The 25,765-nt window shown below is 42.5% G+C and overlaps 1 protein-coding gene, 1 long non-coding RNA gene and 1 other non-coding gene across 7 annotated transcripts in view; 2 read left to right on the forward strand and 1 right to left on the reverse strand.

The window, feature by feature from the left end:
• The window catches only part of RTN3 (reticulon 3), a 62,025-nt gene extending 51,628 nt beyond the window's left edge, over positions 1-10,397 (reverse strand). For 2 of the 3 annotated variants that reach the window (XM_006745633.3, XM_006745632.3), the window contains exon 1: positions 10,104-10,392. In XM_006745633.3, the coding sequence (XP_006745696.1) occupies positions 10,104-10,242 (139 nt within the window). In that variant the 5' untranslated portion in view covers positions 10,243-10,392. Of the gene's footprint in view, positions 1-10,103 lie in introns of all 3 variants that reach the window. The other variant, XM_006745630.3, reaches the window with a different exon arrangement.
• Positions 10,398-10,542: 145 nt separating this feature from the next.
• LOC145716110 (uncharacterized) lies at positions 10,543-16,198 on the forward strand. Of its 3 annotated transcripts, none has more exons than XR_014138509.1 (3): positions 10,543-10,666; positions 10,755-10,948; positions 11,104-12,157. It is a non-coding gene; the product is annotated as an uncharacterized LOC145716110 (long non-coding RNA). The 3 variants fall into 3 exon arrangements; XR_014138510.1 differs by lacking the exon at positions 10,543-10,666 and adding an exon at positions 14,728-16,198 and having other exon boundaries at positions 10,674-10,948; positions 11,104-11,985; XR_014138508.1 differs by lacking the exon at positions 10,543-10,666 and having other exon boundaries at positions 10,674-10,948.
• Positions 16,199-19,986: 3,788 nt separating this feature from the next.
• LOC115944983 (U6 spliceosomal RNA) lies at positions 19,987-20,092 on the forward strand. Its single transcript, XR_004079468.1, has one exon. It is a non-coding gene; the product is annotated as a U6 spliceosomal RNA (small nuclear RNA).
• The last annotated feature ends 5,673 nt before the right edge of the window (positions 20,093-25,765 follow it).

Consider the following 25,765-nt stretch of genomic DNA (forward strand, 5'->3'; position numbering starts at 1 on the left):
TTTTTTTTTTTTTTTAAAGATTTTATTTATTTATTTGAGAGAGAGAGAATGAGAGACAGAGAGCACGAGAGGGAAGAGGGCAGAGGGAGAAGCAGACCCCCTGCTGAGCAGGGAGCCCGATGTGGGACTCGATCCCGGGACTCCAGGATCATGACCTGAGCCGAAGGCAGTCGCTTAACCAACTGAGCCACCCAGGCACCCTAAATAAATAAAATCTTAAAAAAAAAAAAAAGATTTTATTTATTTGACAGAGAGAGGGGGAAAACAAGCAGGGGGAGTGGGAGAGGGAGAAGCAGGCTCCCAGCTGAGCAAGGAGCCTGATGCAGGGGGGTGGGGGGTGTTGATCCCAGGACCCTGGGATCATGACCTGACCCAAAGGTAGACGCTTAACAACTGAGCCACCCAGGCACCCCCACAAACTCTATTTTTAGAAAAGCAGCAAAGTTACTTTTAGGAACAACTTTGTACAATGAATGACTTCTATATTTAACCTCAAAATGTCTGCCTTTTTGATAGTTTCTATAGATTATTAAAGCATCTTCCAATACATAAGGAAAAATAGTGTTTGAAATTTTATCTAAAATTAATATAATGAAAATTAGAAATTCTTTAGCTCTTTCAAACACCTTTTCTTTCTACTATTAAAATAAAAGATTTCTGTCATGGGGTGGCTGGGTGGCTTAGTCAGTTAAGCAACTGCCTTCGACTCGGGTCATGGTCCTGGGATGGAGCCCCATGTAACTCCCTGCTCAGCAGGCATCCTGCTTCTTCCTCTCCCTCTATCCCTCCCAGCCGCTTGTGCTCTCACTTGCTCGCTCTCAAAAAAAAAAAAAAAAAACCAAAACCAAAAAACTAAAAGATTCTTGTCACTTACAGTTTTCCTTTTTGCCTATAAAGCTAGGCTCTCTGAAAAGGGTTTTTCCACTCTTTCCCATGACCACAATTCCTGATGGCAACTCATATCATTTCCGTAGAAGCTGCTAAACTGAGCCTATTAATACCCACTGTCCTATTAGAATTCCAGGGATAGGCAGACCAATTTCCCCCTTGCAAACTTTATGCCATTTTTTTCCCTTATATTTTTGTTAGGACCTCCACTGTATCACTGAATATTATTAGTGGTGAAAGAGGACCTCCTTACCTTGTCCAAAGCAGTTCTGATTTCATGATTAAGGCTTTTTTTAAAAAACAAAGAAACTTTTTATTTTAGAATAATTTTAGATTTACAGAAAAGGCCCAAAGGTAGTGGAGTTTTGCTTTATATCCAGCACTCAGTTTCTCCCATTGTTAACAAGTTACATTAATATGGTAGTACATTTGTCACATTTAAAGAACTAACACTGACACATTACTAATAAGTAAACTCCATACTTCATTCGGATTTCATTAATTTTTCCCTAATGCCTTTTTTTGTCCCAAAATCCCATTCAGGATACCCTATCACATTTTGTCATCATGTCTCCTTAGCCTCTTTTGGACTATGACAATTTCTCAGACTTTCCTCCTTGCTTTTAATGATCTTGATAGTTTTAAGGAGTATTGGTCAGATAGATATATGAGGAATATTGGTCAAAATGTCCCTCAATTTGAGTTTGTCTTATGGTTAGAATGGAGTTTTGGGGAAGATTACCACTTAGGTAAAGGGCCATCCTTGTCATAACATATCAAGGGTACATGTTATCAATATGACTTATCACTGAAGATGTTAACCTCGATCCCCTGGCTGAGATGGTTTGCTTTTTATGTTATGTGAACTGGTCCACACTGCACTCTCTGGAAACAAGTCACTAAGCACTTCCCACTGTAACTCTTCTGAACCCTAAAAGAGTTGGAAGGCTTTCTTTGTACATTTATGGAGTAAATGTATATGCAGTCCAAGAGGAAGAACAAGCAGAATTCTTGTTGCAAAAGAAACACAATTAGAAAGTCTAACAGAAAGAAATAAAATGGACTGTGTAAACAGGAAATTGGTTACAAATATTTTAATGACTCAACTTTTTTTTTTAAGATTTTATTTATTTATTTGAGAGAGACAGAGACAGAGATAGCCAACAGAGAGCACAAGTGGGGTGGAGAAGGAGAAGCAGGCTCCCCGCTGAGCAGGGAGTGCTACACGGGGCTTGATCCTAGGCCCCTGGCATCATGGGCATCATGACCTGAGCTGAAGGCAGACTGCTTAATTGAATGAGCCATCCAGGCTCCCCTTAATGACCCAACTTCTAAAATAATGCATATACTTTTAGAAATGTCTTACCCTTTTCCAAATAATGTTCAAGATCAATGTATTGAATCAAAACCTCAGATTTTGTTAGGAATAAGATGGAAATTAAACTTATTTTAACATATTTAAAAATCCTGACACATCAGACTAGCCTACCACTGAGTCCTTATTAGAAATGGAGTCTCTTTGTAACATACCAAAATGTGGCATTCAAGTGATTATAAAAAGAAACTTTTCTGGATTAAAGCCATTAGTGGAAAATACCATGAGTCCAGAAGTAAACAGAATAGTAAAAGAAACCAATCTTAAACATAAGATATATATATCACAGATATAGTTTTATGGGCTTACATAAAAACTCTTGTGGATATGTCAATTTCCATAGGGGTTAAGTTTTTGCAAAACTCATAATTCAATTTTCAAAAACCAAACATTCTTAATCTGCAGTCTATGAACAATTTTGTAGTTCACGCACTATGGACCTTGTGAAAGCATATGCAATACTTTGTTTATACGCATGTTTTTCTGGGAATAAAATTTCTCCATTCGGGCGCCTGGGTGGCTCAGGTGGTTAAGCAACTGCCTTCGGCTCAGGTCATGATCCTGGAGTCCCGGGATCGAGTCCCGCATCGGGCTCCCTGCTCGGCGGGGAGTCTGCTTCTCCCTCTGACCCTCCTCCCTCTCATGCTCTCTGTCTCTCATTCTCTCTGTCTCAAATAAATAAATAAAATCTTAAAAAAAAGAATTTCTCCATTCATTCCATAAATATTTATTGAACACCTATTATGAACCAAGGACTAGTTTTAGTTGCTGAATAAAAATGATTGGTTGCTCATTCAAAAATATCTGAGAGCCTGCTTTGCACCTGGTCCTGCTCAGACATTAGAAATAGAGCAGTGAATAAAACAGCAAAAACCCCTACTCTGGTGGAACTAATATCTAGTGTGGAAGACAGACAATAAACAAAGTAAGTCAGATTACATACCTTATACATGTAAAGATAGGAAGATTATGACAGATGGTAAGAAAAATAAAGCAGGGGAGGCCTATAAGTTATTTTTTCTTGTGCAATTTAGATAAGGTAAGTCAAAGACCTAACAAAGGTGAGGGAGAGAAAAGCTGCAAAGATAAATGGGGAAGAGCATTCTAAGCAGAGAGAACAGCAAATAAGACTCTGAGGTGTGAAGAACAACAAGGGAGCCAGTGTGGCTAAAGCTGGGTGAGTAAGAGGGAGGTTGAAGCCAGGTATCATAAGGCTTCAAAAGCCCTCTAAGGACTTTGGCGTTGACTCTGATGAGTGTGATCAGAAGCTACTGGAACATTTGCCCATGAATGACATGATCTGACTTATTTTTTCACAGGCTTACACCAACTGTTGTACAGAAAACAGACTGAAAAGAGGCAAGGGATAAAGTTTGAAGACCAGTTAGCAGGTAAGTGCAATAATCCAGGAAAGCTACGAGAGCAGCCTGGGTTAGGGTGATAACAATGGAGGTGGAGAAAAATGGTTAGACACTGGATAGATTCTGAAGGTAGAATCAATAGGATTTGCTGATAGCTGTATGAAGGAAAGAGAGGAGTCAAGGGTACTCCAAGATTTTTGATTTGGGCAAGAGATGGATGACGAATGACCATTTATTGAGATGCACAAGAGTGTGAGAAGAATAGATTTAAAGGAAAGATCAGGAGTTCAGGTTTAGACACAGTAAGTTTGAGATGCCCATTAGACATGAAGACCAAAGATAAAGATTTGGAAGTCACCAATTTATAGATGGTATTTCAAACCACAAGATGGGTATCATAAATGAGACCAATGCAAAGAGAAAAGTTCTGAGAAGTGAGTCCTGGAGTACTCTACATGTTAGAAGTTGGGGAGACAAAAAGAATTAGCAATATGAAATACCAATATTAAGGAAATCCACAGAGTCAGAAAGATTAGTGGTTGCCAAGGAATGGAGGGAGGGAGGAATGGAGAGTGACTGCCACAGGTACAGAGTGTCTTTTGGGGGGGATGAAAATGTTCTGGAACTAGACAGACTTTAAAATGGTGCTTTTTATGTTATGTGAACTGTATCTTAAATTAAAAGAAAAGAAGAAGAACTAGCAAAGGACACAGGAGGAGCAGCCAGTGAGAGTATGTGGTGGTATGGAAGACAAATGAGAAAGGTATTTCAATGAGGAAGCAAGTGATCAATTTTACCAGAAGCTGCTGACAGGGCATTTCAGATGAGGTCTGAGAAGTAGCCACCAGACTTAACAATGTGGAAAATAGCTAGTGAATGTGACAAGAAAGTTTTTGTAGAAAAGTGGAGCAAAAAGGCACCTGGCTGAGGAAGCATGGGACCAGAAATTAAAATTTTTAACTTCAACCAGTAACTGAAGTGAAGAGGGTGACCGAATGATTTTTATCACCTGTTGTTTCAAATTTTAAAGACAAGGAAGTATGTATATTTGGAAGAGAACTGAATTGGGCCCTCAATCCCTTAGTTTTATCCTACCCTCAATGTTACAGCAACAAACCTTTAGGCGTGTCACTTAATCTCTCTGAGCCTGATTTCTCATCTGTAAAATGAGGCTTATATCACTACCTACATCACAGATAAACATAACATAAGGCTTTCTCCTATTAAATATAGCCTCCAGAGATCTAGATGATCTGTTTTGTTTGCCTATCTTCCAAAGAGCTTTACTGTATGCTCAAACATTTGTTAAATTAAGTTAATGGATAGGCAAAACTTAAACCATAAAGCAATACACAAATATAAGACATAAAAATCAAATATTTCTACCTCCTAATTAAAATGAAGACACTTCTTTCTCACTGTTGAAATGCTTTCAGGTAATAGGACAAAAGGGCCTCTGTATCAGTTTTGCTTAAAAAATTTTCCCCAAATACCCTTCAATATATCCTAAGGGCGAGCGGCCAATGAGGAACATGTCAGAAAGCTTGCACCTCTCCTGGTTAGGTTATGACGATGTGCTTACAGGGAGAAATAAAACAGTTGATTGGAGAAAACAGAGAAGTACGTTTCTCTGAAATTAAAAAAAAAATCATGAGAGTGGGCTACCTACTGACAATTACACCCTTTCCTAACAAAATAAAAACACAAATCCTATACAGTATTTAAAGGGATTCTGAGAAATTGCAGTTCCACAGAGTAACATGTCTTACATACATCATGGAAATGTAGCAAAAGACTTCAAGAATGCAATCACAAGCAATACTGATTATAGCTGAAATTACTTGGCATACACAATTTTTCAAAACATCTTTAGCATACCCAATGACCAAAAATAATTCTAGAATTAACAGCTGTTATAAATGAACTGAATAAAAGGTAAGTCAGTTTCCTGGGCAACTTCTGAATGAGATAATTATATGAACATAATGCCAACTTGATAATTTTTACCTAAAAAGTTTTATTATGAAATTTATATATTTTTCACAAGTTTATATAGTTTAGGAGGCAGTTATAAATTCACCATTAACAATAAAGTCAAGCACAAACTATAAGCTAAGTACATACAATAAATATGCATAGTTATTCATTTATTTGGAGCCTTTATAATTCCACTTGGAATTACAAAAACGGTAAGTTCCAGGATTACTACTAAAGAGAAGTACTTTTCTATACAACAAACAACCTCAAACAAAACTGGAAAATTTAACTTTCCCTAAACTTCAATGACATGTCACCAATTCCTTTACTACCAAACTTCATTTACAAGTGCTTGAGGGGGGTGGGAGGATGGGTTAGCCTGGTGGTGGGCATTGAGGAGGGCACATTCTGCATGGAGCACTGGGTGTTATGCACAAACAATCAATCATGGAACACTTCATCTAAAACTAATGATGTAATGTATGGGGATTAACATAAGAATAAAAAAAAAAAACAAAAAACAAGTGCTTGAAACATGAACAGGATTAAACAGGTGAGTCATTTCCCACCCCCCCAAAAACAAAAACAGTGAGTCCTGGTATCTGGACAAATATATAATTTCCTTACCAGAGAATACAGTAAAAGCAGTGAGTCCTATATCAAGACAAATATATAATTTCCTTACCACAGAATACAATAAAAGCAATGATATTCATTTTGTTTTGTTTTCAGACCATCTCTAAAATCATAAAAATTAAAAATGATGCACTTACCAGCAATTTAATAAACAATCCTCTAAAGATTTCAATTTAAGATTAAGGTATACCTGTCAAATGTATGAGACTGGTTTGTTGGATCAGAATGGTTAAATTATTTGTGAATGTGACTCTAAGAGGAAAAAAGCATTAAAAGAACCCTTTTATTCAGGGGAAACAAAAAAACCATCCAACTCAACAGGCAAATGTAAACTATATTGACACGACCATTCTTGCTGTCTCCTGTACTCTTGCTTCCAGTGACAGCAGGTTCATAGTGCATCAGAACTACACTTATGGTTAGAATGCTGCAGACAATACTTAGGCATATCTTTTTTAAACATTTATTTACTTAAGTAATCTCTACACCCCACATGGTGCTTGAATTCACCACCCCAAAATCAAGAGTCGCATGCTTTTTCCACTGAGCCAGCCAGGCACCCCAATACTTTAGCATATTGGTTCATGTCAAGCTATCTACAAAACACTTTGGCTACCCCCCACCTCCCTTCTAACAGACTAGCTGAATGAAAGGGCTGGAAGCTTTAAGACATTAATGTGAAAGGTCAAAAGCTGAAATAGATTCACTTTTAAAAAGAAGAAGTCCTATCAGATCTTACTTCATCTTGAGGAAGATTATGATTTCTCACTTGTAATTCAATTGCTATTTTGTATGTATGTGCAAATAGTTTGTAACCTGCAAACAGATATATCAAATATTAGGTATTTTTACTCAATAAGAGTTCAGATTTTAGGGCACAAAGCAAATCTGCCTAGGTCATATTGCTGAGGCTCATGATATGCACAAGGTCATACAATTAAGAGACAGAATTAGGTTTGAAATCTTTGTGCCTCTGGAGCTCAAATCTGTGTGTTTATCACCATGTTATACTGCCACTGACAATGTGACACGAATATAATAATGTCAGTGCTGAACAAGTAGATTTCTAAGGGTTAAGACAAAAAATGCAAATTACATACTCACATTTGATTGACATGATAGGACAAAGTGTGAAATGGTGCCATAAAAACTACACAGGACAACTAGGTTTCATAAGTAAGGAAAGTAAGTATAAAGCAAAAACTTTTTTTTTTTAATTGTGCAAGCTGTTTTTGCTTTGACTTAATTTCCATGAACAGATAAAAGAAATGCAGCTTTATTCTGGCATCATGATTTTCATAGCAATAATAAAGAACAGTCGCTGGCAAGTTACAGAATTTCAAATGCTATAAAAACAGTAAACTTTTAAAGTTCAGACAACAGACATGTACCTATACTTGATGCCTAATAAAGGTAATTCTCCTCCTGAAAAGAACACCAAATATTTAAGTTTCTTTTACCTTAATCTCAATTTTCTGCCTTTGAGATCTTTGATTTTCTTCAAAGGCAGAAATCTGGAAAGCCAATTCTGGCACTTGACCTCCTTCTCCAAGCATATTACAATGCTGGTTGCACCAGTCCCCGAGGCACTAGACCAGGGAGTGCGATCACTCATTCTCTACCTTTAGTAGGAACTAATATTTCTGAAAGTTGTTACTGGATAGGTCAATCGAGACAAAACTTTTTCCTGCAGGACATCAATCGACCACTTCTTTTACTTTTTGAAAGTCTCTAAAACCAAGCGGAGCTTGGTGAAAGAATGTGAAGCTGAAGGTTGACATCAACACTTGTAGATTTTAAGCAATCAAGATAGATTTTTAAATATCCATTTTAAATAGGTTAAATTGTGGAGTAACAAGCTTCATCTTATTTTCATAGTGCAGAAGCCTACGACATTTCCTATGAGGTATGGAGAAAATATTCTGCAAGGGGAAGAGCTTCTCCAATGGAATGATAACTACACATTGCAGTAGCTTAAGCTAACCTTTTCAAGTAGTGACCTGACAAATGAGGCCCACCAAAACTGTATTAATGCTTTTTTAGATAATATTAATACACATCTACAAAAGATAAGAATTTAAGACAAAGTATCTATTTTTCAGGTGAATCAAAAATTTAAAATCAAGAAGTATCAAAAGCTATGTACAAAAGGGCCAACAACCAAACGGTAAGCAATGACAAGTGATTAAATCCAAAACACCAAGTTGCTAAGTTATAGGGAAACTGCTGTTCATCTGGACCTTTGCCCAGAACACAAAAATTTGGAGGAGAAACGCTGGTGGTTTAAAGGGAAAAATAGTTCTAAATTTGCAGCCTCATTCCTTTATCTGGACAGCTAATCTTGACCTTGCAGAAGCTTCCTTTGATACTGTTTCTACTGAAATGGCCAAAACCACAGTGGAAAATCCAAAAGGTTACCAAAGCTCTTATGTGGAAATCCACTGTTCAAAAAACACCTAAAGAAAAAGGGGCACCTGGCTGGCTCAGTTGGTGGAGCATCCAACTCTTGATCTCGGGGTTGTGAGTTTGAGCCCCACCTTGGGTGCAGACATTAATTAAAACAAAACAAAAACCCAACACCTAGAGAATGTATTTAAAGTGAAGATCAGAAATTCTACATTCCTTACATCAACCTGAGATTCTGGCAAAGGAGACAGTGAAGTATTTTAAAACCCCTCAAAATCCTTTAAGGTAACTAAATACAGGGCAAAATTATCTGTACTCTCCCGGGCTTATGGCCCACTTCTTTTGACAAAAAGGTTTTTTTCTTTTCTTCAAAGACTGCGTTCCTTTAAGAACCACCACCTGCCCAGGGTGCATTTTTTTTTTTTCCCCTCAAGAAGGCATCTGCACTGCAGATCTCTGCATGAGGGGAGCTTGAGCTTGCCAGCCAGCTCCCACCAGCAGGCAAACGCGTATACAATGGAAACTAAAAGCGGCCTGCAGCTTCCCTCCTAGTCTTTCACAGAGATAGGAGAATGGGGTTCAACCAGCTCCTGCTTTGTCTAATTTTTCTCCCCCTCCCCCTTTCTGCGCTAAACACCCCCTTTTGTTACACTGGGATCGATAATAGCCCATAGAGAGCATGAAATCAAAATGTGTTTGTTAATGGCTTGGCGTGACTCTTATTATCTTCTAGAATATAAGCAACTGATTGCTTGTCCCTACCCCCACGGCGCGCCAGTGAAGAGCAGGCGGTGTTGCAGATGCAGCCACGGATCCATCTTGGACCATCAGCTGCTCCCTCCCAAATCTTCCTGAGCTATTCTCATCACGCCTCCTCTTACCTCAGAGCCTCAGAAAAGCGGGCATTTAGAGAGTCTAGCCACACACACACACAAAAGCAAGCAGATAAAAAGAGTATAGAAAACGGCTACCATGTTTCCATGAAACTTCCTGATCCTCCCCACGGGAAACCAAAAAAAATTTTTTTTGCAAGACTACCATGAATTTCTGATTATGCCAACATCTGTCCGCAAACCTGCAATGCAACCCTTTCACCATCATCCCCTCAAAATCGTAACTAGTTCTTTCTCCTACAACCAATCTGCCCCAATCCTCTCAATCTCTCTAATCCTCCACTAAACCCCGGTTCAGCGGACGGCTCCCCCAAACTGCTGTTTTTCCCCACCTACCCTGCCTCGGCGTTAACGCCCACTCCCTAGAATATCTCCCCGCCTCCAACCTGTTTGCCTCACACCCCGTTATTTCCTCACCGTCTGCACCACCTTACGCTCCCCTCCCCCTTAGCCCATTTTCCAGACGCTCGTTCCCGGGGGCTGAAGCCTCCAGTAGGCGAGGGTGATCTGCCTTCCCCGACCCCCAAAACAAGCCCCTCGAAGGCGGGGTTCCCCCGCGCGCCTCACCCGCACAGGAGGAGCCGCAGCTCTTCGCCCCCAGGGCGGGGCAGGATCCAGGGCTCCCGCCGCCGGGCGCCGAGGGTTCGGCCCCGGAGGACGACGAGGAAACGGACGGGGACTGAGTGGCCGCCGACGGCTCCGCCATGGCTGCGCGAGCAAGGGCAGGAAAGGGGTGAAGAGAGATGCGGGGCGGGAGAGAGGGAGGGGAAAGAAAATAATCGAGCAGCAAGCTCTCAGAAGTCCCTCCGCTCCTCCTGCTCCGAGGACAGACTCCGACAGACTGACTGACTCAGCCGAGCGCAGCTAGAGGGCGGGAGCGCGAGCGCGCAGGCGCACAAAAGGCTCTCGGGCGGGCGGCGGTCGCGCCTAGGCGCCCAGCGACGCAAGGCGCAAGCGCAAGAACTGTCCCTCCGCGCTCCTGCGGGGAAGGAGGGGCAAAACTCGCTTCACGCTGCGTCCGCGCGGGAGGCCGGGGTGGGCCGTGCCCCTCCGGGAACCAGACGCAAGGGGCGTGGCCAAGTATCAAGCTCCGCCCACCACTGCGGCCGAAGTGGGAGGGGACCCTGCAGGTTAGTGTCTCTTTACAACTCTTTGTGAATGCTTCAGGGGCGGCGGATTATGTGTTTTAACGATATTAGTTTCTTTTGCTTCCATTAGCTGGAGTATGTATTTCCCATAAATTCCAGAGCGGATGTCTATTGTCTGATGCGTTTCGGCCTGTGTGTGTGTGTGACGCCAATGAAAAGTGAAAACCACAATGTGGATAGGCCCACTCTGCAAGGTGCTTTATGAATTTTTGTGGATGTGTCGTAATATCACCATGAGGCAGAGATGGCACTGTCTCCCATTCGGTAGGTGGAGCAAGATGCTAGACAGAATGAAAAGCTATTACTCATTCCAGTCACATTGCAATGCAGCTGCAGAACCTGCTTCATATTCTTACGTTGTTTCTGTTCCCAAAGAGGAGTCCACCTTGGGTCTTAAGGTTGTCCTTTCTTCCAAATAGGCTATCAGGTAAAGAAGACATATTTTGAAGAAAAAATTGCTGAGCTAATGAGGAAAAAGAAGAGCCAGGAGATAACATCCTGGCTGCGGTCATGAAGGAGGGTAAGATAAGGTATTAAAAATTGAGAATAGGGCACAAAATACACATAGTTGAATTTTATTCATAGCCTAAATGGAGTCCTTTGCAGAGAATTTACTTGAAACCAGATATCTAGCTTATACTGAATTTTTTTGTCTTCTCTTTGGTTGGATTGTGAAATAGAAAGCCTTCTCCATAGGCCTGGTTAAAATATTTGAAATGTGCATAATTCTTTTAAAAAGGGGAACGTAAACTGGAAATGACCATGATCAAAACTGTTGCCCTTGTTATTGCTAAAGCAGCAATCGATGACCTGAAGGGCAACTGCAAGATCAGCAGATCCTGTAGAGATGCAGCCTCATGAAGGGGGAGGTAGTAAGCCAGGCAGCAACACAGAGGAAAAGCGATCTGACCAGTGGAAATCTTCTAGAACAGGAAGTGGACTACATCTGCCCTTGACAGTTTTTAAGGTCAGGTAAAGCTCAAACAGGAAAAAAACTGGCCATTGCAACGTTCTGAAAAACAGGCACAGAAAATATTTCCCAAAATAACTTCGTGGCAAATATCTTACTCTGACACTTACAGCATCACTTGATAATGCAGCAATCTGTCCTTTAGATGACAAAGGGAAATACAAGCCAATCTGATAACCAAGCAGTTATCTACTCATTCTAATAAATGCATAAACTTTAAAAATGTATGTTATTAGGAGCTGGATAAGGAAATGAACGATGCTGGTCCCTAGCCCTGACAGCGATTGCTAGGATCTGAAGACCCTGCTTGGAAAGGAATCCTGTTTTCATGGTAACTAGAAGCAGAGAAAAGAAACTAAAAATCAAGACACTGATGTTGTCTTGGTGGTCCTTTCATACTCTTAAGATTTCTTACATCAGAGGCCTTGTGCCAGGTCCAATTCCTGAAGCTGCCTTTCCTGCCTGCTCCCTCTTGCTGTACCAGTAAATTCCCTGAGACTGACTCTTGCTTGAGATGTTATTTGTATATAAGGTTTGTTCCACAAATGTTTACTGATCACCTGCTGAGTGAATGACACTCTCCTGGGAAATTTGGAGGAATCCAAAAAATGTTTGTCCTGTCTTCAATGAGCTTACAAGCTAGTTGGGGCTTAAAACAGACTCACATAAAAATAAAAATTAAATAGCAACCAAAACAACCCCCAGCAACACAAAGCTATAGTGTTCTGCTTAGATGGCAGTGAATTGTATGGATTTAAAGGGAGAGGGAGTCACTATGGAGTTGTAGTGGCTTCCGGAGGTTTTATGAAGAAGCGCAAAGTTAGATGGGAGTTTGGAATGGTAAGGAGGTCATTAAAGGCAGAGGAGAATGGTATGAAGCAAATGCCAGGGGCTGCTTTTGTGCAAGTGTACAATAAGACCTCCTTGTGGGCAGACCAGTCACAGAAGAGCACCCCTTCCTCCCAGCCCAACCCCTGATGCCCTTCAATGCTGGCTTGTTTAGCAGAACTTGGCCTAGATTTGATCCTCTCTTGCCCCTCCCCTCCACAGGCTGCCTTAGACCTACACATAGAAAGCACAGCCATCTGTGGTGGCTAGAGGGTCCGAGTGTGACCCTGGGTAAGGTGTTTTGGGTGTGGTTAGCCCAGGTTGGCTAGAGCCAAGGGCTAACAAGACGGAGATAAAATAGGGAAGATGTGTTGGGGCCAGAGTGTGGAGAAGAGGTACTATAGCACTAAGGAACCAAGGCTTCCTTTTAAGGCTGATGGGGATTCAGTGAATGTTTGCAGGCAGGGAAGGGCTCAGATGGGATTTTTTTTTTTTTTTAAAGATTTTATTTATTTGAGAGAGAGAGAATGAGAGAGAGTGAGTACATGAGAGGGGGGAGGGTCAGAGGGAGAAGCAGACTCCCCGCCGAGCAGGGAGCCCGATGCGGGACTCGATCCCAGGACTCCAGGATCATGACCTGAGCCGAAGGCAGTCGCTTAACCAACTGAGCCACCCAGGCGCCCCTCAGATGGGATTTTTAAATGCTCACTGGAGCATAGCCACTTCTCAGTTCTGTGGAGCAATTTTTACTGCTGAGGCACTGAGCTGGGCCTCTTCTTCCTTGGCCCTGTCCTTGTAGGACTGGTATTTACACTGGTATTTACAGTCCTTATAGGACTGCTAATTTCCCCACTCAGCTTCTGGGCCATCTCATTATCCCATCTTTTTCTTGACTATTAGAAAAAAGTATTTTTTAATTAAAAAAATCTCTTCGAATATATTTGTATGTCATATATATATATATATGTTCACATATATATGAGTATATATATACCTTAAAGTTTTCTTCTGTTATTAACCCCTCTCTAGCTCCTAGTCTCCCCCTCTACACACACATAGGTAAGTACTGTTAGGAGCTTTTTGTAGCAAATGCAAAGGTGAATATAGCAAATCTTTATCCTCATTCGCTCTTTTTAAAAAAATATATATTTTAAGATTTTTTTTTTTAATATTTTATTTATTTGACAGAGAGAGACACAGTGAGAGAAGGAACACAAGCAGAGGGAGTGGGTAAGGGAGAAGCAGGCTTCCCGCCGAGCAGGGAGCCCAGTGCGGGGCTCGATCCCAGGACCCTGGGATCATGACCTGAGCCAAAGGCAGACGCTTAACAACTGAGCCACCCAGGCGCCCTATATTTTAAGATTTTATTTATTTGAGAGAGAAAGGGAGAGAAAGAGCATGAGCAGGGGGGAGGGGCAGAGGGAGGAGCTGACTCCCCCCACCGAGCAGTGAGCCCAACTTGGGGCTCCATCCCAGGACCCTGGGCTCATGACCTGAGCCGAAGGCAGACATTTAACTGACTGAGCCACCCAGGCGCCCCTTCGTTTACTCTTTAACACAAATGATAGCATGCTATACACAGGTATGTTGCTTCCTTTCCTTAATTGTAAATTCTAGTGATCCTTTCTAGTATCCTTTTGAAGAGACAGAGAGCCATACTGTTAACAAGAACAAGAATGAAGCAGCTGGTAGGTCTTGAGCTCTTAGAGTATTACCACCATGTTGAGGGCCTGATATCCAACTTTATAACAGCCTGTGAGTTGGGGTTGACTATATTTTCTTTTCTTTCTTTTTTTTTTCAGAGAGAGAGGCAGGGGAGGGGCAGAGGGAGAGGGAGAGAGAGAATCTTGAGCAGGCTCCACATCCAGCGCAGAGCCCAACTCAGCTTGGGGCTTAGTCTCACAGAATCTTGGACCCTAAGACACCAGGTTCCCAGCTGGGCATCATTTAAATATTTGTATATTAAGTACTTAAATGTTTGCTCTGTGTATAGAATGAGCTATTGACTTGGTGTTCATAGTTTATAAAAAGAAAATAGTCGGGCGCCTGGATGGCTCAGTCAGTTAAGCATCCGACTCTTGATTTTGGCTTAGGTCATGATCCCAGGGTCCTGGGATTCAAGGTCCCATGTGGGCCTCCCCGCTCAGCAGGGAGTCTGTTTGAGGATTCTCTCTTCCTCTTCCTCTGCCCCTCCCCACCTAAAATAAATAAATAAATCTTTTTTTTTTTTTTTAATGATGCCCAGGGATGCCAGTGGTCCAGTCTGTCCCTTCTGAGGCCCCAGACTGTTGCTTAAACATGGATCCTACGAGTAGGCGGTAAGAGAAAAGGCTGAACTGAGGCCCAGCACAGTCACAGTGAGTGATAATTATTTACTTGGCTGTTTATCCCACAAGACTGGGAGTCTCTGGAGGACAGGAATATGTCTTATGCATATGTCAGCAATACTGCCTAGCACTATGCCTGGCACATAAGAATTTTGGAAAGCTATTTTTGGAAAGCTTTGGAACCTGAGTCACAGTGGATGTCACTGCAGAAAACAATTTTATTATTTCTGTGCTTCATAGAATACTTGATTATGACTTTGTTTTGGCTTTCCAGAATGAATATGATTACCAATTTTTGAACACTAACTATGCATCAGTCATAATTGCCAAATACTTAGATCTATTTTAACCCACAACAACTCAAATCATTTGGCAATAGATAATGAAATAAGTTCAAAGAGGTTAAGTAAGTCACCCAGGTTTGCACAGCTAGTAAGCATCGAAGCCAGGATTCAAAGCCAGGTGAGTCTGACCCCAGACCCTGTGGTCTTTTTTTTTTTTTTTTTAAAGATTTTATTTATTTATTTGACAGAGACACAGCGAGAGAGGGAACACAAGCAGGGGGAGTGGGAGAGGGAGAAGCAGGCTTCCCGCCGAGCAGGGAGCCCGATGTGGGGCTCGATCCCAGGACCCTGAGATCATGACCTGAGCCGAAGGCAGACACTTAACGACTGAGCCACCCAGGTGCCCCAGCCCAGACCCTGTGGTCTTAACCACTCAAACATGTCTACATGTCACCTGCTTCTGGAAAACCACAAGGAAAGCTCAGCCTCTGGTCATACCACATGACTCAATTCAGAGTGAGATGGCTGAAGGCAGGCTGTAATCAGTATTATCAATATTTAGCATTTTGAATGTCCACTGTTTTGATGACCCTGGTTATTTGAGAAGGAAACAACACTAACAACAAAACGTAGTTCTTGTATACAGGAGTAGCTTTCTAAGTTGTGACTAATCCTAAAGTCTACCTATAATTTGTACTGTGTTGTTCTAAATTCCAAAAACTTCTACAAGGTATGGGGAAGGCTGATGTGCTGACACTGACTTTGATGCAATTAATTGAGACAGATGTAATGTCAGTGTTTGCTGGTCACTTCCTAATAGGATGGATTTCAGTGGATCTCTACTGGGAGCCCTTAAAATAGAACAGCGTATTTTGTTTCAAAGCGAAAGTTAGGGACTTAATATTAAGGGAGCAAGAAAGTGAGTGAGCAGTGTTAGGTGTTTCATATCCCTTCTTTATCCATCCATTCAATAAATATTAGAGTTTCTACTATCTGCCTGGCATTGTATGAAGCACTGTGGATACAGCAGTAAACAAAAACAGACAAAAATTCCTATTCTAGTGGGAAGAGAAACAAAAAGATTATGTTTTACTTAAAACATAAGTCATGGGCGCCTGGGTGGCTCAGTCAGTTAAGGGTCTGCCTCCGGCTGAGGTCATGATCCCCGGGTCCTGAGATAGAGCCCAGCATCTGGCTCTCTCCTCAGCAGGGAGTCTGCTTCTCCCTCTGCCCCTAACCCCACTCGTGCTCGCTCTCTCTCTCTCAAATAAATAAAAAACATAAGTCAGATGGTAAGAAGTCTAATGAAGTTGGACGGGGAAGGGGACTAGAGAATTCTGGGATGTGTGTGCAATTTTAAATTCTTACACTGTGTGTTGCAATTGTGTCAAGTCATTGGCCTTTGGCCCCTCTCCCTAAGCATGCCACATAATGGCCTGGACTTGTGTCACATCCTGTAGGTCTTGCCTTCTGCACACCTAGTGTGAAACCCCAATAACCACTTGCCCTGATGTTCATGGCTGGTTTCTTGCTGGCCTGAGTGGACTAGATCTAATCTATAGACTCTTAAATCTAAAGCCTAGAGGAGGGTATTCAAGTAATCTTGAGAGTTTGGGGAGAATAAGAAGGCAGAGGGAAAGAAATCAAAACAGGATTTCTTTAGATAAGATTAGGCAAAATTACCTCTCTCTTCTCCTCTGTCCTAATCACTCAGGAAGTAAGAAAAAAAAAAAAACAGCTCAAAGGCTTGGCAGGGCCTGGAGGTGGCTGGAAGGAGGTTCTGGGCGAATTATAATAGTTAAGGCAGAGGCAGAAGTGGGGCGTCTTGTTGGCTCAGTCAGAGGAGCATGCAGCTCTTGATCTTCTGGTGGATTCGAGCCCCACCGTTGGGTGTAGAGATTACTTAAAAACAAACAAACAAGCTTAAAAAAAAGTTAGAGGCAGAAGAAAGTATAATAATTTGTCTAATGAATGAGGGAATGGTGATGCCAAGAGGTGGTGGTGATGGGATGGATGGATGCTTTAGCCTCCCATAAGCTCCACCAGCTTCTTATCTCCAATAACTGCCCTTACCCCCAACAAATCCAAACTAACAAGATTCTTCACAACTGACATTTTCTTAATCACACGTGAAGTGTGAATAAAAAGCATTTTCGGAGAACCTTGTTTTGTATTGACCTAACACACAGTTTAAGTAGGGTGTGCTTGCAAAAGGAGCTTCAAAGCAAGCCCTGTAAACCCGACATTTACAAAACATGGCCATGGCTTAGGCTGGACAGAGCCTGTGGAAGGAGTTTCCCTGGAAGTTCTTATCTGTTAAGGGTGGTGGTGATGGTCCACCACTAGGCTTGGCCAGGCATGCGATTATGGGGTGAAACTGATGATGGTGGTGATGAAGTCACGTCCTCATCTCCTTGTGAAGTCAAAATCGTTAAAAATCCAGTGACGCTCACGTCATCCAGGTTTGAGGCCTCCCTTTGGTCCTTTGGTCCTTAAGCACTGAAACTGTCAAACATGGCAGATAGGGGCTAGCAGCAGGTTATCCCAAGTCCTCCGCCCCGGGGCGGGTCTCAAGACTAGGATCTCGGCGGGGCTGGCTGGCCGGCCGACCCCGGCCTGAGCCGGCCCGCCCGTCCCTTCCCCGCATGGCCTGCTGGGAGTTGTAGTTTAGTCGTCGAAGAGACGCGCCAAGCCCCTTCCCTCTCTTCCGTTTCCTCTCCGCCCCGGATGAGTGCGCAGAATAGGGACGGCAGGAGGGGCACCCAGAGAGTTTGGGACTACAATTCCCAGCGGACCGCCTTCCCTAGTGCGCAGTCCCAGGTAGCCGGCGGCTCGCTCGCGCGCAGGAGCACACGCGTTGGGCGGTGGCGGGATTTGGCCGCGTGCATCTTCCTGCCGCTGCCCGCCCAGCGCCCGCCGCGAGTAGCGCGGTCCGTCCGGCCTCGCAGACCCGCCCTGTGTTCGTTCCCTCGAAGCTCTGCGAGCCCCACCTCCTACCCAGTTTCTTCTAGAGCCCAGGCCCCGCCCGTTTCCCACCTCCTGGGCCCGGTTCGTTCACGACTCAGCCCATCCCTCTCTGCGCCCCTGCTGCTTCTGCTGAAGGCGGAGGCTCCATGTTGTCCCCTCAGCGAGCGGTAGCGGCTGCCTCGGGAGGAGCAGGTGAGGCTCCCAATTTTCCCCGGGCCCGCTCCGTGGCCCTTCCGCCGCCCTCCCGACTATAGCCCCGAGGAGAACGCCCGCACCGCCGCCCGTTCCTCGTCCCAGGGCTGGGACCCTGCGCCCCTCGCCGGGGTACCCTCGGCCCGCGAATTCGGGGCTGGGGGCTCTTAGTGAGGCCTGGCCGGTCGGGCGCGGGCGGCGCTTCCCGCGGCTCCCGAGGGAGCGGCAGCCGTCGGCGGTCGGGCCCTGCGCTCGCGGGAGGCCGGCAGTGCGCTAGGCCGGGGGACGGGCGGCGTGCCGGCCCCGCCCTGACCGAGCCGCGCGCTCCGGGGCTGCGGCTCCCTCCTTGCCTGGCGCTTCGCAGGGTCGCGGGCCGGGAACCGGGAACGTAGATGCTTTACTTTCAGTCTTTGACAAAGCGCTGGACGGCTGCGAAGTGTTTCGGAGTTGGAAGCTTAATTTTTATCCTAACGACCTCGAGGCGCTGACAAGCATTAGGAAAGTTGATTTTAAGCCCACACTTCTTTCTATAAACGAGATAAAAGAATGTGGCCTAAATTGCTTTTTTAGGAAGTTTTTAGTACGTTGTTCTTTTGCTTCTTGAAGACATAAAAAATGGTAAAAGAATTAAAAATTAAGTAGAGATTCATCAAAAATTGAAGGATACTTCATCTGTCATTTTATCTGGCTTTATTCTTGATTAATGTGTGTGCTCTTGAAATCGCCAGGAGTTTCACGTGCGAAATCTAAAAGCAAAAAAAGAAAACATTGAAGAATCTTAATAAATCCCAGCCCTCAAATTTGAATACGAAGTTGGGTGGGATGTTTTGTGAAAGGGAGAAAAGAACTAACGGACGAAAAACGCAGTTTCACATTTTGGCTTGCCTTTGGAGAAGCAAAAACCTACGTGGTTTTAATCCATGTCAAGTGTTCAGTATTGCAGTGAACTGAAATTCAAATTAGTGCTTTTTTTTTTTTTTCACTTTCCACAGAAACTAGCTTGTAGTCTAGAAATCCCTGTTTCTGCTTTACCACCTGTAAAGGAAAGGCTTGGATGAAAAGGATCTCTATATAATGAAGAATTAACACTAGTACAGCACATTGTTTTATTAGCTACCAATTACTATCTCATTGGAGTAATCATGAAATTAGGAAAAATGACAGCAAAGGATAAATAATGTGTACTAGCATACTTTTTGTAGTTTTCACTCAATAGTGTAGAATAGGCTTTTTGAAATTGGTGTTCTATGGTGGAGCAGGTGTGTTTTTCATTTTTATGATTTCTAAATCTTAGAATAAAGGATAGATGTACACTAATTTAAAATGAGATAATAGAGAATTGTAAGAAGGAAGAAATTAAAGTTTTCTCTACCTCCTCCAACCCCCAGTGCTAGGTCTCTTAAAGGTTTGGCTACATATTAAGATTCCAATGAAATAGGGAACCCCAGGTTGTGTGAACTTGTTGAGAACTAGAATTTGCCTATAATGACTAGGCATGCCTGTTAAAGTGTCTATGGCCTTGTGAACTGAGAAATTGTTCAAATAACACAGCTGCATTTTAAAGTTATCTGAATTTTAAAACATTTTCCCAAGTTATCTTGAGGTTTTGGGAGTTTATTCTTTAAAAAAACATCAAGGGGGAAAAGTGAGGGGAAAGCTTTTATTTAAAGGAAAAAAACCCTTTAGTTGGGCTGTGGATCTCCATTCTGCTGCATGATTAGAATAACCTGCGGTGTGCTCGCTTCGGCAGCACATACACTAAAATTGGAACGAACAGAGAAGATTAGCATGGCCCCTGCGCAAGGATGACACGCAAATTCGTGAAGCGTTCCATATTTTTAGTGGGGGAGAGAACAGTAAAGGAGTAGACAACATTAAAAAAAAAAAAAAAATCCTGCGGTATTTTAAACCTGACAGTGCATGGGACCCACAGATTCTGATTTAATCTGTTAAGGGGCCAGGCAACAGTTAAAAAAAGAACATTGAGGGGGCGCCTGGGTGGCTCAGTCGTTAAGCGTCTGCCTTCGGCTCAGGTCATGATCCCAGGGTCCTGGGATCAAGCCCCGCATCGGGCTCCCTGCTCAGCGGGTAGCCTGCTTCTTCCTCTCCCACTCCCCCTGCTTGTGTTCCCTCTCTCGCTGTATCTCTCACTGTCAAATAAATAAAATCTTTAAAAAAAAACCAAACAAACAAACATTGAGTAATTCTGATTTGCATACTAATATAATAAAATTTCCCTATAGGTGGTTGCTTACATTTGAATTGATTTGCTACTTAATAGGAAGTCTAATTTATAATATCAATGTATTGAGAAGTTGATGCTCTTTGCAAATTTGTAAAGAATGCTTTTTATTAGCATGTATTTTGATAGAATTTGTTGATATATTTCACAGCTAAAGTATATTACAAGTTAGGAAATAGACTTTACTGGTATAGTCGGTGAAAAAAACAAAGTAGATTAACTGTATTTATGTCTTGAAATCATAAGGAATCCAAGTCAAATATTGCCAATTAACTGCGTTTGTGCTTTCCCCTGGTTTAAAAAAAAAAAAAAAGAAGAAAGCCTATTCATCTGGAACACAAAACCTTCAGGTAACCAAAATGATTTTGGTGAATTTTTTTTTTTAAAGATTTTATCTATTTATTTGACAGAGAGAGACACAGTGAGAGAAGGAACATAAGCAGGGGGAGTGGGAGAGGGAGAGGGAGAAGCAGGCTTCCTGCTGAGCAGGGAGCCCCGATGCGGGGCTGGATCCCAGGACTCTGGGATCAGGACCTGATCCGAAGGCAGCCGCTTAACCGACTGAGCCACCCAGTCGCCCTGATTTTGGTGATTTTTTATTTTTAGGGCTGAGTCAAATAAGATGAATATTGAACTCATTCTATTAAAAATAATTTTTTTTCTATAGCATAGCCTGGCATAATTTTTAGATTCAACCTAGTCTCTGCATTTCTGAATCTTTTTTTTTTTTTTAAAGATTTTATTTATTTATTCATGACAGACAGAGAGAGAGAGAGAGGCAGAGGGAGAAGCAGGCTCCCCGCAGAGCAGGGAGCCCGATGCGGGACTCGATCCTGGGACCCCGGGATCATGACCTGAGCCGAAGGCAGACGCCCAACCATCTGAGCCACCCAGGCGCCCTGCATTTCTGAATCTTAAGTACTGTTTAGTCATAATTGGTCTTTATAAATCTATAAAGCACTACAAAATTGACAAAATATGGTTTTGTTCAGCATTCTTTCTGTGCTAAAGTATAAAGATTTCTTATGACAGATGAATTGAGAAAAAGTTTCCTCTTAAACCCTTTAATTGATTCTAATGTAAATTTCCCCCAGTATTCTCTTCTGTTGGGCATAAGTAGTATTTTTATTGAAACAACTTTAAAAGTGTCTGTATCTACCAGTATATTTACTGCCTTAAGACAAAATAGACTATATAAAAGCACTCCCCCACCATCAGCGGAATGGAACCACACCCAGCCCTTGAGTTGGCTGAGGGCTTACCGACATGTATGATGATGTGTTTTCTCTGGCCTTGCCTGAATTAGGAACTTTGAAGACTGCCAGTGAGAACAAGGCATGAAATGGTATGCTTCTGTTTTTGGGTGTGTTGTTCTTGCCCTTTAGTGAATGTGTTTTAAAAGGAAAGTGGAAAACTCAGGTCATAACTTTACCATGAGTCATTCACTCTACTTAGTGAAATGTTTCTGAAACTGTAGTTAATTTGCTTTTTGGAACTCTGAATTGTAAAGATGAGCACTGGGGCTGGCTCTGCTGTAAGTGGTTCTTAACCCAGGGTGATTTTGCTGCGGTGGGACATTTAGCAATATCTGTAGACATTTTTGGGTCTTACAACCAGGAGGTAGCACTACTGGTATCTAGTGGGTAGAGGCCAGAGTTGCTGCTAAATATCTACAATGAATAGGCTAGCTCCCCACAACAAAGAGTTAATCCAGCCCAAAATACCAGTAGTGCCGAGGTTGAGAAACCCTGGTCTGCACTGTTTAATTGATCAACTAAATTCTGTATGAATTTTCTGAAATAGCATTTGTAACTGCTTCCAGTTAACTAGTTTCATTGAATTTATCACTGTTCAGATGGTCTTTTCAAATATTTGAGGGGAATTTAAGCTTTTTTTCCCCTGTAATGTTTTTTGATAGAATTTATTTCTTAGAATGTATGTTTTCCATAGGACTGGAAAGGCCAATTATGATTAAGTAGTCTCACCGGCTTTTATTTAGCCTATGCAGCTACTTTTGAATATTTAAAAGACTTTTTTTTTTAAGATTTTATTCATTTGTTTGAGAGAGAGAGAGACAGCATGAGTGGGAGGGGCAGAGGGAGAGCGAATATCAAGCAGACTCCACACCGAGTGCGGAGCCCAACGTGGGCCTCAATCCCAGGACCCTGAGATTGCAACCTGAGCCGAAACCAAGAGTTGGATGCTCAACCAACTGCACCACGCAGGTGCCCCTAAAAGACTTTTTTAAAAGTAGCTGCAGGGGCTCTTGGGAGGCGCAGTCAGTTGAGTGTCTGATTCTTGGTTTCGGCTTAGGTTGTGATCTCGGGGTCATGAGGTGGAGCCCCGTTGGGCTCCTAACTCAGTTCAGGGTATGCTTGAGATTCTTTCTTCCTCTCCCTCTGCCCCTCCTGCTTGTGCGTTTCCTCTCTCAAAGAAATAAATAAAAAATCTTTAAGACAAAAATTCAGAGTTAGGTCATTCTAAGAGAGTTAATGCTGTAATTTGCTCAGATCTCTAGTTTTCCCTATGATAATTAGTTTCACCTGTTAGTCTCAATGTCTTTCTACTTGGGTTGTCTGTTTTTGTCATTTTAGTGCAGAGCCAGTCTATTGAATGCAGTTATTACAGAGATTATTTGAGCAGGCATATTTAAACCTATTGGTTAGTCTGGGTTAAGGTGTATTGTGCCAAAAGTAAAGGCTAATCAGTACTTTAAAAGTAATTAGAGGGGCTCCTGGGTGGCTCAGTTGGTTGGGTGTTGGGATGAGTCCTGAGTTGGGCTCTCTGCTTGGTGGGGAGCCTGCTTCTCCCTTTCCCTCTGTCCCCCCCCACCCCACTCATGCTCTCTCTCAAATAAATAAATAAAATCTTTAAAAAAATAAAAGTAATTAGAAAAAAGGTTGTAGCTTCCACATAAACTGTTGAAAGGCTTTTTAATTATCTAAATATTTTCAGCACTTCCTGCATAACTGAAATGAAGGCTGATTCAGTATTACCATATGCTATTTACAGCAATAATCAGAATTGGAATTATGATACAGTGTTCTACTCATCATTTTTAAAAACAAAGGTTTTAAGTTCACTTATGTGGATATGGATGACAGATGTAACTATCGTCAGGCCATATCTTTGTGTACCAAAATATCTCATCTGTTATTCATATAAATGAACATAGTACAGCATTAACTGTTCATCTAAATAAGCATTAACTGTTCATATAAGTGAGCATTACTGTTGTCTCAGAGTGGATATCTAGATCTTGGGAAATAATTGCTTCACTAAAGGGAGAAGCATGTCAGGTTGTCACCTAAGTTTTTTTAATACCATTCCTGGAGGTTAGATCTCCAGAGTTAAGATTCCTGAGAAATGGAAGTAATTTCAGTGCAATTAAGAGAAACCCCTCCCCCCTAAAACCCTCAAAACAAAACCCCAAACCTCAAAAGCTTTTGTGTGAGTCCTTACTGAGCAAGTTGCTTTAATGTTTTTATCATTATAAATTTTGATCTGTTCTTTAGCCAGGCCTATAAAATTTAAATTAAGCCAAGGGATGCATAGGTTACCTAGCCAGTTTGGCCAATTTAGACATCCAGGAAATTTTCAATTGTTAAAGAGTCATTGAATCTTAGAGCTAGAAAACAGCTTTACCTAACTGCCTGGTTTTGTGGAGGAAACAGACCCAGAGAGGTAAAATGATTTACTCATATGGTTGTACAGTCATTGTACAGCTGAGCCCTGAGTGTTCGGGAAGGCCTTTCTCCTGTACATTCTGCCTCACTAGAGAGTAACAACTTTTGCCAAAACAAGCTTAAGTCATAGAAGGAGGAAATGAGGGGTGCTTGGGTGGTGCAGTTGGTTAAGCGTCCAGCTATTGGTTTCAGCTCGGGTTGTGGTCTCAGGATCATGGGATGGAGCCCTGAGTCAGGCTCCACACTCAGTGCGCGGTCTGCTTAAGATCCTGTCTCCCTCTCCCTCTGCCCCTCTACCCCCATGCTCGCTCATTCTCTCTCTTTCAAATCTAAAAAAAAGAGGAGGAAATGATTGGACTTGGAGGTATATAGTATATAGGGAGATAGAGTCAGGGAAGATGTGGAGGCTGAGAGGTGGAGATTTGAGAGAAGTGGAGTAACTGAGAGGATTCATTGTGATGCTACCACAAGTAGACATAGAAAGTGTTAGTACTGGAGGGTTTCTAGAAGTTAAATCTTGACTCATTTCACTCTTGAGACCGAAGACTAGACATGCCCAGAATCCCACAAGCTGTTAGTGGTAGAACTGGAACAGGAACTCGTCTCTTGACTCTTACACCCATGTATTTCTACATATTACTCCTGAGAAGGAGGTGATGGTGGAATATCCAGGTGCATCTGCCCCTGAGGCAGTTGTATGTTTGGACGTGAATGCAGGTCAGAAATTAATGAAGTTGCATCACTGAAAGAGGGTATAGCGAAATTATAATAAAGAGCCCATTGAGGGAGTGAGAGAACTGCAAGACTGAAGCAGAGCGCTGGTGGAGCTCACAGGAGGCTGAAGAGAAAAAGAAGTAGTGAAAGGAGGTGGTGAAGAGGCTGGGAGGGAGCTAGGAATGGGCACTGTCACTGAGACCAAAGGTTTTCAGGAGTTCTAGAAGCAGGTGGCAGTTGTGTTTTGTCCTACAGAGAGGGTTGAATGAGAATCAAGAAAGGGCCACTGGATTTGGCAAGAGAGGTCATTGATAAACTAGTGAATAGTTTCAATAAGAAGATTGAGAGGAAAGTCAGGTTGCAAGGCAATGAGAAGGGAATGCGTAGGTAAGTGGATGAAGACGTACCTTCAAGGAGTTTGGCCGAGAAAGGAGACTGCAAGTGGGAAGGGAAGAAACTGGTTTTTATTGAGGTGCTTGACAAGTATTACTGGGTTTAGTGTTCACAATACTAGGAAACTGTTATTCTTTTATTTAATTTTATGTTCAGGTAGCCACTGTGTAGTACATCATTAGTTTTTGATGTAATGTTCAGTGATTCTTTAGTTACGTATAACACCCAGTGCTCATCACAGCACGTGCCCTCCTTGGTACCTATCGCCCTGTTACCCCCTCCCCCCATCCCCCTCCACTCTGAAACCCTCAGTTTGTTTCCCGGGGTCCATAGTCTCTCATGGTTTGCCTCCCTCTCTGATTTCTCCCCCTTCAGATTTCCCTCCCTCCCCCTATGGTCCTCCATGCTATTGCTTATGTTCCACATATGAGTGAAACCATGTGATAATTGTCTTTCTCCGCTTGACTTACTTCACTTA

Source organism: Leptonychotes weddellii, chromosome 11 (genome assembly GCF_054177405.1).
Source record: "Leptonychotes weddellii isolate Sample4059 chromosome 11, ASM5417740v2, whole genome shotgun sequence".
Classification (NCBI taxonomy): domain Eukaryota; kingdom Metazoa; phylum Chordata; class Mammalia; order Carnivora; family Phocidae; genus Leptonychotes; species Leptonychotes weddellii.